General features: G+C 37.8%; 1 protein-coding gene across 2 annotated transcripts in view; it reads right to left on the bottom strand.

Annotated features, from left to right (window-relative positions):
- Window positions 1–15,636, bottom strand: part of LOC124306371 (carbohydrate sulfotransferase 11-like) — an 80,358-nt gene continuing 64,722 nt past the window's right edge. For both annotated transcript variants that reach the window (XM_046767008.1, XM_046766999.1), the window contains exon 7: window positions 1–284. In XM_046767008.1, coding sequence (XP_046622964.1) covers window positions 48–284 — 237 coding nt within the window. In that variant the 3' untranslated portion in view covers window positions 1–47. The remainder of the gene's footprint in view (window positions 285–15,636) is intronic.

The following is a 15,636-nucleotide window of genomic DNA, read 5'->3' as shown; positions in this document are numbered from 1 at the left end:
GGGAAAAGTAGGACGCAAATATATTCTTTGTGTTGCACACAGCCAGGTTAGGGTGCATCGCCTGTAGCGTATTCGTAATAATCCATGGGTGAGTAGTCAAAGAGTTCGAAATCCAGCTTGAATTTTTCATAAAGCTGCCGTACCAAATTAGGTGTGAGTTGGGTGAAGTAAATTTCAGCGGCACTGGAACTACCGGCATTATTGTGTCTCCATTTGGGCGTCAATTGGTTCTCCATTCCAAGTTCATGTATTGCGAATATCTGGTCCCTCCACAAGGTCTCGACCTGCAACCCGTGCTCAAAATATTGTTTTCTGTGATGACTTTCAGCAGTTGAATTTTTACTCTCTGCAGTTTTGAATAATTGTGTTAAGCTGATACCAAAATATTTTGGATTAGTTCACTAATGTCGATTCTAAAAAGTCTGTTGTATTACAAATATGGCTTTGTCGATGCATTTTTTATTACTATTGTGAACCGGTTGAAACATAGATGAAGCATTCAGAAGCGTCAACTGAAGTCGGTTCTAAAATGAGACAGATCGACTTCGGAGTTCTTCTGCCTTATGTTTACACCGTATTATATCTTTCTCATATACGAACATCGAGAATATAGACACGTTCATGAGTACAGCGACATAGCTCTAGTCATTTGGTGTACGTGTCACGGTTAAATCCACGCTGCTCGTACGTCAAAACTATTTGTCTGAAGAAAAAATCAGATATATCCTGTTACAAATTTTCAATGGAATGAGTTTGAAAATAATTATTTCTGTGAGAATACCATTTTTGGTACCGGTTTCACCAAAATAGTGCTGTTGCCCATGCCGATATGAGGAGCCAAGTGAAATTCGGAAAGAATGTCTAGAAATCTGTAAGACTACCAATTTTCAAACTTTTTCTAAACTTTCTTGCTTAAACTACCAAATGACTGGACTAGTTGAGAATATAATGATTTAAAGGTAACATTATTTTGAGTTGATTGAGAAAAATGGTTTCTCTGGTTAAAAGGATTATACAATTCTAAGCGAAATCGGTTTTTTGAACTGTTTCTTTATGACGAATAGTTGCCGAGATATTAGTAAATTTGCTACTCGAAGCAACATCAACCAGCGCCAAATTTGGAAAGTTTTCAGGGGCGGGAGGGCAATACCTGAAGCTGCCGCCCCCTACCACTGACTTAACCTAATTGTGAATTGAATTTTCTTCTTTGAGAAACGGGAAATTCATTAAGGTATTTCAAGAAAGCAATGGCCGTGTAAAGTTGAAGAAACAAACAAATCATTTATTGCACAGATAAGTCACATGATAATATGTTTAGGAAATCAAAAAGACCGACGACCTGTAATGGAACAAACAAGGAAACTGCTTGAGGTGACCCCGCCCTATTTCGTCCATTTGAGGATATGTTGTTTTTCATCGAAATCTAAGTGACACGTATTTAGTTTTTGTTGGAGGATAAACGGTTTAAAGGGGTGAAATCAACTCCCAAAGTTAGGCATCCCCAGTGGTAGTTTCGGAATTTCGCATACTTCCAATTCAGATATTTGAATGCAACCAAATGGAAAATAATTCTTCTGGTAAACAACGAAGAATTCATTTTTCCCGATTACGATAGGGTTAAATAGTCAAAATTTATAGGAGTTTAAATTTGAAAAAATTGAATAACTATGTTACGCCCGTGAAAGGAATTTACTTCCGAGCAGTAGGAATAAACAGGTTCGGCTTCACTTTTACGTAATAGGACAACCTGAAGTTGAGATGAGTGTTGAATAAACTTTGGTAGTTTGATATATCAGTTACGTGTTTACTACGTAGAAATTGAGATAGCGGTAGAAATGGAGTGGGCTGTGCGGAAGATATACGGTGTGTCCACGAGGGAAGTGCGCACCTAATGCGCGTGCGTCAAGTCGTTCGAATTTTATTGGCCGACTGTTACCGCCTGACTGAGCCGCGAACGCAATATCAATCTCGACTGTCAGAAAATGTCCCTAGGAGTCCACCGTTAGCTGTGGGCAACTGCTGTCGGTGTTGTTACGAAAAACAGATCGTCATTTCGGAACTGATCCGAAGTAAAATAAATCAGATACACGTTAATCGTGTCGATCAGGTCGTCGTATTCCTTCGACGGTCAATTTATTACTGTAATCCGAAAATCGTTATTAAAAAAATACTTCACCAAAACTTCGCGCTTCCCTTGCGAACTTGGGAGAGGTTATGTCCGCCACTCGCGAATTGATGCTACACGAGTGTAAACGAAAATTACGTGAACCAAATACTTAACGGTGAAGACTCATTCATGATTATCTGAAAAAGTCTAAAGTGGAATTCGACGAGATACATCGGCTCACGGCATCGGTTTCATGAAGTAAGAAAGGTGGAGGGCCATCTCTGCAACAAGCGAATTCAGTGAAAAAAAAACAGCAAATCGTACTTTTCGCTTAGAACTCGATCTGAATTCCGTCAGGTAAGTGAAAATAGGTCTGCTTTGATACGCAAATATTGTATTCGAGGGATTTTAATAAATAGACGGTGCAGAGTTACAGTTTATTATTCGTTGTAGCGAAACGTAGCGACAAATTATTGTCTGATGTTGAATTCGACCAATATAATGTTATTGCCGTCTTTTTAGGTACGTTGAACAGTGATTGTTTGCTTCTCCCGGAAGTCGAAGAGCTGTGTCTCGATAGTGCTTTACCTCCGAGTTCTCCATCCGACATTTGTCAAGTTTTTCCTGCTTACAGGTTAAGAAGACACCCCGGAAAAACAGTAATAAAGTTATCTTGTTCAAAGGGAGTTTAAAAGAACAAAGTTGCAATAAAAAGAGCACTGGTTCTGGTTCTTTGAAGATGCTGAATTCAGGTATCCGAGAACAAAGGATTTCCTATTATTATTAGAAGATGATTCGTGCAATGCCTTCATACCATTATTCCTGTAAAAAAATAGTACTGTAACTTGTATTTATGGTACTGAGAAATATTAACATTGCATAAAATACAGTGATAATTCATAAATAAATGGCGCCGTTGAAATATTATTTAAATGTAGTATTTCTGAAGTCAGTCGAGTCTGTTCTATGGTTACTAAATTCTACTGTCAGTATTTGCGGAAAATTCCAAACGAATTTCTCGTAAACTTTACAATTAGAAATAATTTAAAAAATTAAACTTCCTGTTTTGAAATGTCTGACTAATTTTTAGGGTCCGACGATGCTTGCAATGGTTCCAAATAGGCTTTTAGTAATTCTGGTCAGACCCTATTGTACATGGATCAGTTCCATCATTGCCTACGTAGAGGAGATTAACGGTTCCCCATCTTAAGGTACTTTTAAAGACGCGTGAAAACTCCGATGCGGCCACCTTCCAGCGCGGTAATGCAGAGCAAAGTAACAAGGTGCCTCCGCACACCGCTAGGTCAATAGTAGAAACCTGCATAGAAGGTGCCCGCTGCATTGTGAAAATTCGTGAATCTTTCACAACAATGCTCATCAGCATGGCAATGTATGCAATCGATTGCATAAAATCATGATCCGAATACGGAAATTATTTACGTACATAAATGTACGTTAATTCTGCATTCGGTGAATGTCAAGTTGACGAGAAACAAAACTTTGATTTCATTAGTAAAATATCAACTTTTTGTAGAAGAAACGTTCCTCACACAACTGACGAAACTTCCGTCCCTCACTCTTGGACAGAACGGTGATTACTGATGAAAAACTCATTTCACACTCTATTACTCAAGACAAGGCATAGAATCTATAAATCAATACTGAGATTGAAAAGTGGTATGGATCTCCCACAGAACTGACGAGTAATTTTCGTCTTTTGCTTTTGGGCAGAGCGTTGCTTACTGGTGAAAAACTTATTTCATACACTATTACTTATGACAAGGCATAGAATGTATAAATCAGTACAGAAATTGAAATGTAGTATGGATTTCCCATAAACGTTTCAAGATGTTCGGCATATTACCGATTTCCACGTGAAGTTCAATATTAAAGTACAACTCGAATTCGAGTGATGTCCAGTGATTTAGAACTAATTTCTTAAGTGAATAGTCCCTCGCTGCTGATGTTCGATCTTGCGTTTGGTTCGTCCATATTTGAAAAACTAGCCGCCCATGCACATGTCACACCAATTCTGCTTTAGTCAAAGCTTTCTGTGTCTAAAATATAGAAAGAATGTGTCAATAATCAGGATGAATAAAAAAATAGATCATGTAAAACAGAGTACTATACATTTCATACATGCTTTCACTCAAAGTTATGTCTCGAAGAATAGTGTTCGAGTGGTTGTCTGTGGACCTTATAACTTGCATTGTGTAGCACAAAAATATCCAACCTCTTTAATGACAAGCGATTGAACAGAAACCGAACCAGCATAGACCTGGTACTAGCTAGCTCAAATTACAATACAATCAACTTTCTGGGGTAACGAAGCTCAAAAAGGAAGTACCAAGGCCAGCAAATGCTTGTACAGCAACTCATTTGTTGTACAGAATGGCGAACATACTTTGCATCATGTGCCACGCAGCTGATGGATTGTTTTCGAATTGCGTTGTTTAATGGAAGCTCAGTTTCTTGCATATTCCAACCCTTGTCCATTGCTTTTTGCCAGTATCAGTTCATTTATGTAGATGCCAGATCTACGCTTCGTTGATAAACCCACGTGAGAGAGGCAATAGTATACTTGCATCCACCTGTCAACCAAGATACTTAATTAAAGATACTTAACATATATTTTATGTCAAAACGTATTGCTTCGTATATAAATACGAGCTCATACCGCACACTCGTGACATTCTGCGGATTTTATTGAATCTTGCCCTTTGTTCGCCATCGATGTTACGACTTACGACTTGTTACGCACTTCGTGCCCTGGACTGATGTTTGTTTCACAGTGCATGCTCAGCTCAGTGACGTACTTTCTCGTGCAAACCTAATTATATAGAAGGTATAATAATGTCAGGTTGTGTATTGTATCGTGGCGTTTTAGAGCCGCCCGTCACAAGGGCACACATCCTAAGGAAATCTCTAGGAAACGTGTCCTCAGCGGGATACTCCAACCGAACTCGATACAAAATAGGCAATATATACTCTTAACTAATTCTTTCTTTGTAAATTCTGTATTTCGCGCTCCGGCGCACGCTGATAAGGTACTTGGACGACAACGATCTCGGTCACCGAGAGATCAACAGCTACCGATATCTACCGTTTCCAGCTCTCGATGACTTCGCCTACCGACGGTCCAATAAGACCACACTGGCTACCTTGGTACACTTCTAAACACCTCGGGTGGCGTTCACCCGAACCTCTCGTATCGCCTCGACTGCCGGTGAACAGGGAGGTAAAAGTCCTCCCGACAGCTGAGTGCACTACTCCTCAAGGAGAAACCAGCCGCCCGCCTTATCGGATGCCGTAAGGATGGCATACAGGGCAGACGGTAGCTTGCAATCTTCCGACTTACCGGCCTGGTGCCGGACCGACCCCAAACCACTACGTCCAGATTGATAAAGCCCTCGTTCTGAGGATCGACACAGCCTTCCTATCAGCAAGGACTAATCATGTGAGTCATGGTCCACGGTTTAGAGTTGCGGTGAGCCACCATGTGACTGCATGATCTCCTCGATATTATGGGTAGCCGGCCACTGCCTATACAACGAAACCGGTGGATGTGAACAATGAGGCGTCCTGACCGAGAGGCACCCTGCTATGCCTCCGTCAAAAGAGCCCCCAATGATACGCAACCTGGAGAGTAAACTCAAGCAACTAATAAATCGTACGAGTTGGTGTCAGCGACGAAATCACGAGCAGCACATTATGCCACATCTAGCGGTAATCTTCGACAACGCATGACCACGCCGTAACCGATATTCGCCACAGGGGGATGGCCTATTTGCGGCGGGGGTCAACCAACCAATCAAAGGGAAGAAGAATCACCTCACGACAGCGGCGAGATCAGCGAGCCGCACTCCGACCTCCGTCTATTCTACTTATTATATTTTTATTCATTTCCTGCCTATTGTATCGTGTATCGAGTTCTTTGGAGTATAACCGAACGTAGAATCAGCCTCTAAATAATACCGCACCTTTTTCTATTGCTATTGGCATCCTATATTATTTTTGCTTATTATTCTTTTCTCTGTATCTTTCTGCAGTATTGCATTTCCGTGTTAATTGAAGTTCTGCGTAGTATTCTTGATTCTTTTGTACTGAGGTGTATTTAGTGTATTTCTTTATTTTGCGAATTTTCCGAATTTCTCACTCTCTCATGATTTTGTATTCTCTCGTAATTTTGTATTCTCTCGGAAGTTATGTTTGAGAATTCATTGTATAATTCTTCGGGTCCGTAACTATTGTAAATTATTGATTCTATCGTTTATGAATAACTCTCCCGAAAGTTATTTATCGTACTTGACCGTAAATCTAGTCGATCGTTTACGCTACCGATTTTTGTAAATTAATCATGAATGTCAATCTTTCTTACTGGTTGGAATCTGTGGTAAATTCGTCGTATTCTCCCGTTAATATCTCCCGAGCTATCGTTACTTTATTTTCTACCGATTGCAATAAAGTTCTCACTCTCGTTTTATTAATTAACAGAATAATAATTTGCGTAGCGTCATTTGCAACTTAGGTAAGATCACGTCGCCCGATCAGTGACGTGTAGTTTTACGTAAACTCTTGCATTATATCGCTCCTCCCGACCTACGCTCATTTTTCACTGTTAACTACCGTCTCTCGTTTCAAAGCTACCGTTTAATTCTATTCTACCGAAATTTCTGTGAACAACTATTGCCTGTTTTATTAACTACCGGTATCGATACCATTTCATTTGTCTGTCTTAACCCTGTAACCTACTCGACAATATTTGATGGATTGACCTGTTCATTTTTCCTAACTTGAGTTTATTCTTTATTTCATTATTTTCTTTAATTCTTCAATTATCGTTAGCTGTGCCTTGAATACCGCCACTCTACCAGTTCGAGTGAGTACCTGAGCCTAGCCAGCCATACAAAGGGTTCTCTAATTATTTTCCGTACGGTTTCGTATTATTTTTGATTCGTACTATTGTTTGAAAATCGACGATAACGCGTCTGGCGCCCAACGTAATTGATTTTGTTATAGTTTAGTATTCAGAATAAGTGGAGAATCGCGCCAAAGTGTCAACGGTAAGTCCTCATCTTGAGGGTAACAGAATTTAGCGTTACAGTATATAGTGGAAAATGTGGATGCTCATCGATATTGATAACTAAATAATTTCTGTAGACTCTTCTGGGTATAAAAAAATGTGTAGAAAACACAATCAATGAAGCAGACTACGGTTGACGTTTATCGTGGCGTTAGAAGGCATTTTCTAGAATCCCATGTAAAATAATGAAAATTTTAATGAATCACACATATATATGAAAAAGAATCCACAATTTCTCGAATAAATTTCATAAATTTAGACCAATATGATGTACTAACTCAACCAACATGATATGAATTACACAGCTCTACAAAATAAATACTTTTTTTTGTTGCTCTGATTTTTTCTGTGAATCCTGGTGTTTGAGAACGTAAAACTTACGAATATAATTATGATTATATTAGATTGGCTCTGGTTTTTATGTTATTGTAGTATTGTATTCGAGATGACTCAATGTTTAAAGGCGAATTTCTCTTGAACGGTTAAAGTTCTATATCGGTATTTTTTTATAGAGCGTGAAATTTCCTATAAGAATCTGTTAATACAGATAGTTTATTAGATGTACGTTTAGATGGTTTATGTGTCAGACGTTTATAAGATATATTTTTTCCTAAATTTTTTTACCTGTTATTTAAATGGAAAATGGAAAAAAATCAATATTAAAAGCTCGTATTTGGCTGAGATATTCTATCTGATGAATAAGAATTCTCGACCTCGTATGTAATATATTATAGAGTCTTGGTGATCGGTCAATTAAGAAAACGTATTTTTGGTTAACGTTTCGACCCGGATATGGGCCCTCCTCAGAACGATTTATTTAAAAACTGTCAAAAAAAATAGGATTTTATAATATAAATAATGGTACTAGAAGTAATCGGACATAAATATTGTAGATGTAATATTCTTAGAGCTATTAAATATTGTTGATAGTAAGAACCTTATGATTAATTGTGATAAGGATGTTTTTTGGTGTTATTTACCTTTTGAGTTAAGTAAGTGTAATAAGATGTAGTCGAATTCACAATTACAATTGGTGGAAACAGTGTTCTTTTGAGTGACGGTAGACAATGTCAATCTTCCAGTTATTTTTTATGTGGGAGTTAAAGGTTGGTAGTCATTAATTAAAAAAGATTAAAGAACTATGTTTCTTCACAGTCAATATGTCATAGTGTTAAAAGGTTATTAATGAAGGTCGTTTAGCAATGAAATTAATTCACAGGTGTCAATTAAGTGGAGGTAGGCTCTTTATAATTAAGTTCTACATGTCTAACGAAATATTGTTGGTTGAACCACTTGGGTCAACAGGTGAATAACGACTGATGGGAGAAAACAAAATAATCCAGAGTGAAGGTGAACCTATTATAAACATTATACAGAAAAAACAATAAATATTTTGTAAGAAAGGTTATGTAGAAAGAACTGTAAATGGAGACTAAATAATTTTTTTTAAAAAATAAAAAAATAAAAAAATAGTTTAGGTTAAACAATATTTGTTGTGTGGGCAGAGATTAGAGGTTTGTAAATATTGCTTAAATGTTCAACGTCTTGTCTGAGATTAACCGAATTGGTATGACCTACAATGTTGCACATTTCTAATAATAATCTTCTATAATAATTGTGTACTTCACAAAGGATGTTTGTGTTGTCGTAATTAAATGTGTGTTGTTTTTCGATACTATGTTTCGTTAGAGCTGTGTGCCGTTCCTCTGTCTCATGTATGTTGCGTTGGTGTTCCCTAATTCTGGTGTTGAGATGTCGACCCGTTTGACCTGTGTAGACTTGATTGCAGTCATTACATGGTATTTTATACACGACATTAGATCGTTTAATATTGACTCTGCTCCCGTTGAAGATAACAATAGACCTGCTACTACATATATCCCCATTCCATATGTAGCCGGCCTATTTGAGTCACTTAATCGTTTATTCGATAAATATAATGTAAAGTTTGTTGGAAAAAATTCAAAAGACCTAAAACTAGTTTTTGATACAGGTAAGGACAAGATCCCCATAGGCAAACGATCTAATGTCGTGTATAAAATACCATGTAATGACTGCAATCAAGTCTACACAGGTCAAACGGGTCGACATCTCAACACCAGAATTAGGGAACACCAACGCAACATACATGAGACAGAGGAACGGCACACAGCTCTAACGAAACATAGTATCGAAAAACAACACACATTTAATTACGACAACACAAACATCCTTTGTGAAGTACACAATTATTATAGAAGATTATTATTAGAAATGTGCAACATTGTAGGTCATACCAATTCGGTTAATCTCAGACAAGACGTTGAACATTTAAGCAATATTTACAAACCTCTAATCTCTGCCCACACAACAAATATTGTTTAACCTAAACTATTTTTTTATTTTTTTATTTTTTAAAAAAAATTATTTAGTCTCCATTTACAGTTCTTTCTACATAACCTTTCTTACAAAATATTTATTGTTTTTTCTGTATAATGTTTATAATAGGTTCACCTTCACTCTGGATTATTTTGTTTTCTCCCATCAGTCGTTATTCACCTGTTGACCCAAGTGGTTCAACCAACAATATTTCGTTAGACATGTAGAACTTAATTATAAAGAGCCTACCTCCACTTAATTGACACCTGTGAATTAATTTCATTGCTAAACGACCTTCATTAATAACCTTTTAACACTATGACATATTGACTGTGAAGAAACATAGTTCTTTAATCTTTTTTAATTAATGACTACCAACCTTTAACTCCCACATAAAAAATAACTGGAAGATTGACATTGTCTACCGTCACTCAAAAGAACACTGTTTCCACCAATTGTAATTGTGAATTCGACTACATCTTATTACACTTACTTAACTCAAAAGGTAAATAACACCAAAAAACATCCTTATCACAATTAATCATAAGGTTCTTACTATCAACAATATTTAATAGCTCTAAGAATATTACATCTACAATATTTATGTCCGATTACTTCTAGTACCATTATTTATATTATAAAATCCTATTTTTTTTGACAGTTTTTAAATAAATCGTTCTGAGGAGGGCCCATATCCGGGTCGAAACGTTAACCAAAAATACGTTTTCTTAATTGACCGATCACCAAGACTCTATAATATATTACATACGAGGTCGAGAATTCTTATTCATCAGATAGAATATCTCAGCCAAATACGAGCTTTTAATATTGATTTTTTTCCATTTTCCATTTAAATAACAGGTAAAAAAATTTAGGAAAAAATATATCTTATAAACGTCTGACACATAAACCATCTAAACGTACATCTAATAAACTATCTGTATTAACAGATTCTTATAGGAAATTTCACGCTCTATAAAAAAATACCGATATAGAACTTTAACCGTTCAAGAGAAATTCGCCTTTAAACATTGAGTCATCTCGAATACAATACTACAATAACATAAAAACCAGAGCCAATCTAATATAATCATAATTATATTCGTAAGTTTTACGTTCTCAAACACCAGGATTCACAGAAAAAATCAGAGCAACAAAAAAAAGTATTTATTTTGTAGAGCTGTGTAATTCATATCATGTTGGTTGAGTTAGTACATCATATTGGTCTAAATTTATGAAATTTATTCGAGAAATTGTGGATTCTTTTTCATATATATGTGTGATTCATTAAAATTTTCATTATTTTACATGGGATTCTAGAAAATGCCTTCTAACGCCACGATAAACGTCAACCGTAGTCTGCTTCATTGATTGTGTTTTCTACACATTTTTTTATACCCAGAAGAGTCTACAGAAATTATTTAGTTATCAATATCGATGAGCATCCACATTTTCCACTATATACTGTAACGCTAAATTCTGTTACCCTCAAGATGAGGACTTACCGTTGACACTTTGGCGCGATTCTCCACTTATTCTGAATACTAAACTATAACAAAATCAATTACGTTGGGCGCCAGACGCGTTATCGTCGATTTTCAAACAATAGTACGAATCAAAAATAATACGAAACCGTACGGAAAATAATTAGAGAACCCTTTGTATGGCTGGCTAGGCTCAGGTACTCACTCGAACTGGTAGAGTGGCGGTATTCAAGGCACAGCTAACGATAATTGAAGAATTAAAGAAAATAATGAAATAAAGAATAAACTCAAGTTAGGAAAAATGAACAGGTCAATCCATCAAATATTGTCGAGTAGGTTACAGGGTTAAGACAGACAAATGAAATGGTATCGATACCGGTAGTTAATAAAACAGGCAATAGTTGTTCACAGAAATTTCGGTAGAATAGAATTAAACGGTAGCTTTGAAACGAGAGACGGTAGTTAACAGTGAAAAATGAGCGTAGGTCGGGAGGAGCGATATAATGCAAGAGTTTACGTAAAACTACACGTCACTGATCGGGCGACGTGATCTTACCTAAGTTGCAAATGACGCTACGCAAATTATTATTCTGTTAATTAATAAAACGAGAGTGAGAACTTTATTGCAATCGGTAGAAAATAAAGTAACGATAGCTCGGGAGATATTAACGGGAGAATACGACGAATTTACCACAGATTCCAACCAGTAAGAAAGATTGACATTCATGATTAATTTACAAAAATCGGTAGCGTAAACGATCGACTAGATTTACGGTCAAGTACGATAAATAACTTTCGGGAGAGTTATTCATAAACGATAGAATCAATAATTTACAATAGTTACGGACCCGAAGAATTATACAATGAATTCTCAAACATAACTTCCGAGAGAATACAAAATTACGAGAGAATACAAAATCATGAGAGAGTGAGAAATTCGGAAAATTCGCAAAATAAAGAAATACACTAAATACACCTCAGTACAAAAGAATCAAGAATACTACGCAGAACTTCAATTAACACGGAAATGCAATACTGCAGAAAGATACAGAGAAAAGAATAATAAGCAAAAATAATATAGGATGCCAATAGCAATAGAAAAAGGTGCGGTATTATTTAGAGGCTGATTCTACGTTCGGTTATACTCCAAAGAACTCGATACACGATACAATAGGCAGGAAATGAATAAAAATATAATAAGTAGAATAGACGGAGGTCGGAGTGCGGCTCGCTGATCTCGCCGCTGTCGTGAGGTGATTCTTCTTCCCTTTGATTGGTTGGTTGACCCCCGCCGCAAATAGGCCATCCCCCTGTGGCGAATATCGGTTACGGCGTGGTCATGCGTTGTCGAAGATTACCGCTAGATGTGGCATAATGTGCTGCTCGTGATTTCGTCGCTGACACCAACTCGTACGATTTATTAGTTGCTTGAGTTTACTCTCCAGGTTGCGTATCATTGGGGGCTCTTTTGACGGAGGCATAGCAGGGTGCCTCTCGGTCAGGACGCCTCATTGTTCACATCCACCGGTTTCGTTGTATAGGCAGTGGCCGGCTACCCATAATATCGAGGAGATCATGCAGTCACATGGTGGCTCACCGCAACTCTAAACCGTGGACCATGACTCACATGATTAGTCCTTGCTGATAGGAAGGCTGTGTCGATCCTCAGAACGAGGGCTTTATCAATCTGGACGTAGTGGTTTGGGGTCGGTCCGGCACCAGGCCGGTAAGTCGGAAGATTGCAAGCTACCGTCTGCCCTGTATGCCATCCTTACGGCATCCGATAAGGCGGGCGGCTGGTTTCTCCTTGAGGAGTAGTGCACTCAGCTGTCGGGAGGACTTTTACCTCCCTGTTCACCGGCAGTCGAGGCGATACGAGAGGTTCGGGTGAACGCCACCCGAGGTGTTTAGAAGTGTACCAAGGTAGCCAGTGTGGTCTTATTGGACCGTCGGTAGGCGAAGTCATCGAGAGCTGGAAACGGTAGATATCGGTAGCTGTTGATCTCTCGGTGACCGAGATCGTTGTCGTCCAAGTACCTTATCAGCGTGCGCCGGAGCGCGAAATACAGAATTTACAAAGAAAGAATTAGTTAAGAGTATATATTGCCTATTTTGTATCGAGTTCGGTTGGAGTATCCCGCTGAGGACACGTTTCCTAGAGATTTCCTTAGGATGTGTGCCCTTGTGACGGGCGGCTCTAAAACGCCACGATACAATACACAACCTGACATTATTATACCTTCTATATAATTAGGTTTGCACGAGAAAGTACGTCACTGAGCTGAGCATGCACTGTGAAACAAACATCAGTCCAGGGCACGAAGTGCGTAACAAGTCGTAAGTCGTAACATCGATGGCGAACAAAGGGCAAGATTCAATAAAATCCGCAGAATGTCACGAGTGTGCGGTATGAGCTCGTATTTATATACGAAGCAATACGTTTTGACATAAAATATATGTTAAGTATCTTTAATTAAGTATCTTGGTTGACAGGTGGATGCAAGTATACTATTGCCTCTCTCACGTGGGTTTATCAACGAAGCGTAGATCTGGCATCTACATAAATGAACTGATACTGGCAAAAAGCAATGGACAAGGGTTGGAATATGCAAGAAACTGAGCTTCCATTAAACAACGCAATTCGAAAACAATCCATCAGCTGCGTGGCACATGATGCAAAGTATGTTCGCCATTCTGTACAACAAATGAGTTGCTGTACAAGCATTTGCTGGCCTTGGTACTTCCTTTTTGAGCTTCGTTACCCCAGAAAGTTGATTGTATTGTAATTTGAGCTAGCTAGTACCAGGTCTATGCTGGTTCGGTTTCTGTTCAATCGCTTGTCATTAAAGAGGTTGGATATTTTTGTGCTACACAATGCAAGTTATAAGGTCCACAGACAACCACTCGAACACTATTCTTCGAGACATAACTTTGAGTGAAAGCATGTATGAAATGTATAGTACTCTGTTTTACATGATCTATTTTTTTATTCATCCTGATTATTGACACATTCTTTCTATATTTTAGACACAGAAAGCTTTGACTAAAGCAGAATTGGTGTGACATGTGCATGGGCGGCTAGTTTTTCAAATATGGACGAACCAAACGCAAGATCGAACATCAGCAGCGAGGGACTATTCACTTAAGAAATTAGTTCTAAATCACTGGACATCACTCGAATTCGAGTTGTACTTTAATATTGAACTTCACGTGGAAATCGGTAATATGCCGAACATCTTGAAACGTTTATGGGAAATCCATACTACATTTCAATTTCTGTACTGATTTATACATTCTATGCCTTGTCATAAGTAATAGTGTATGAAATAAGTTTTTCACCAGTAAGCAACGCTCTGCCCAAAAGCAAAAGACGAAAATTACTCGTCAGTTCTGTGGGAGATCCATACCACTTTTCAATCTCAGTATTGATTTATAGATTCTATGCCTTGTCTTGAGTAATAGAGTGTGAAATGAGTTTTTCATCAGTAATCACCGTTCTGTCCAAGAGTGAGGGACGGAAGTTTCGTCAGTTGTGTGAGGAACGTTTCTTCTACAAAAAGTTGATATTTTACTAATGAAATCAAAGTTTTGTTTCTCGTCAACTTGACATTCACCGAATGCAGAATTAACGTACATTTATGTACGTAAATAATTTCCGTATTCGGATCATGATTTTATGCAATCGATTGCATACATTGCCATGCTGATGAGCATTGTTGTGAAAGATTCACGAATTTTCACAATGCAGCGGGCACCTTCTATGCAGGTTTCTACTATTGACCTAGCGGTGTGCGGAGGCACCTTGTTACTTTGCTCTGCATTACCGCGCTGGAAGGTGGCCGCATCGGAGTTTTCACGCGTCTTTAAAAGTACCTTAAGATGGGGAACCGTTAATCTCCTCTACGTAGGCAATGATGGAACTGATCCATGTACAATAGGGTCTGACCAGAATTACTAAAAGCCTATTTGGAACCATTGCAAGCATCGTCGGACCCTAAAAATTAGTCAGACATTTCAAAACAGGAAGTTTAATTTTTTAAATTATTTCTAATTGTAAAGTTTACGAGAAATTCGTTTGGAATTTTCCGCAAATACTGACAGTAGAATTTAGTAACCATAGAACAGACTCGACTGACTTCAGAAATACTACATTTAAATAATATTTCAACGGCGCCATTTATTTATGAATTATCACTGTATTTTATGCAATGTTAATATTTCTCAGTACCATAAATACAAGTTACAGTACTATTTTTTTACAGGAATAATGGTATGAAGGCATTGCACGAATCATCTTCTAATAATAATAGGAAATCCTTTGTTCTCGGATACCTGAATTCAGCATCTTCAAAGAACCAGAACCAGTGCTCTTTTTATTGCAACTTTGTTCTTTTAAACTCCCTTTGAACAAGATAACTTTATTACTGTTTTTCCGGGGTGTCTTCTTAACCTGTAAGCAGGAAAAACTTGACAAATGTCGGATGGAGAACTCGGAGGTAAAGCACTATCGAGACACAGCTCTTCGACTTCCGGGAGAAGCAAACAATCACTGTTCAACGTACCTAAAAAGACGGCAATAACATTATATTGGTCGAATTCAACAT

Source organism: Neodiprion virginianus, chromosome 1, assembly GCF_021901495.1.
Source record: "Neodiprion virginianus isolate iyNeoVirg1 chromosome 1, iyNeoVirg1.1, whole genome shotgun sequence".
NCBI lineage: Eukaryota > Metazoa > Arthropoda > Insecta > Hymenoptera > Diprionidae > Neodiprion > Neodiprion virginianus.
Note: the sequence above shows the minus strand (reverse complement) of the source record. Positions and strands in the feature narration are given on the sequence as shown.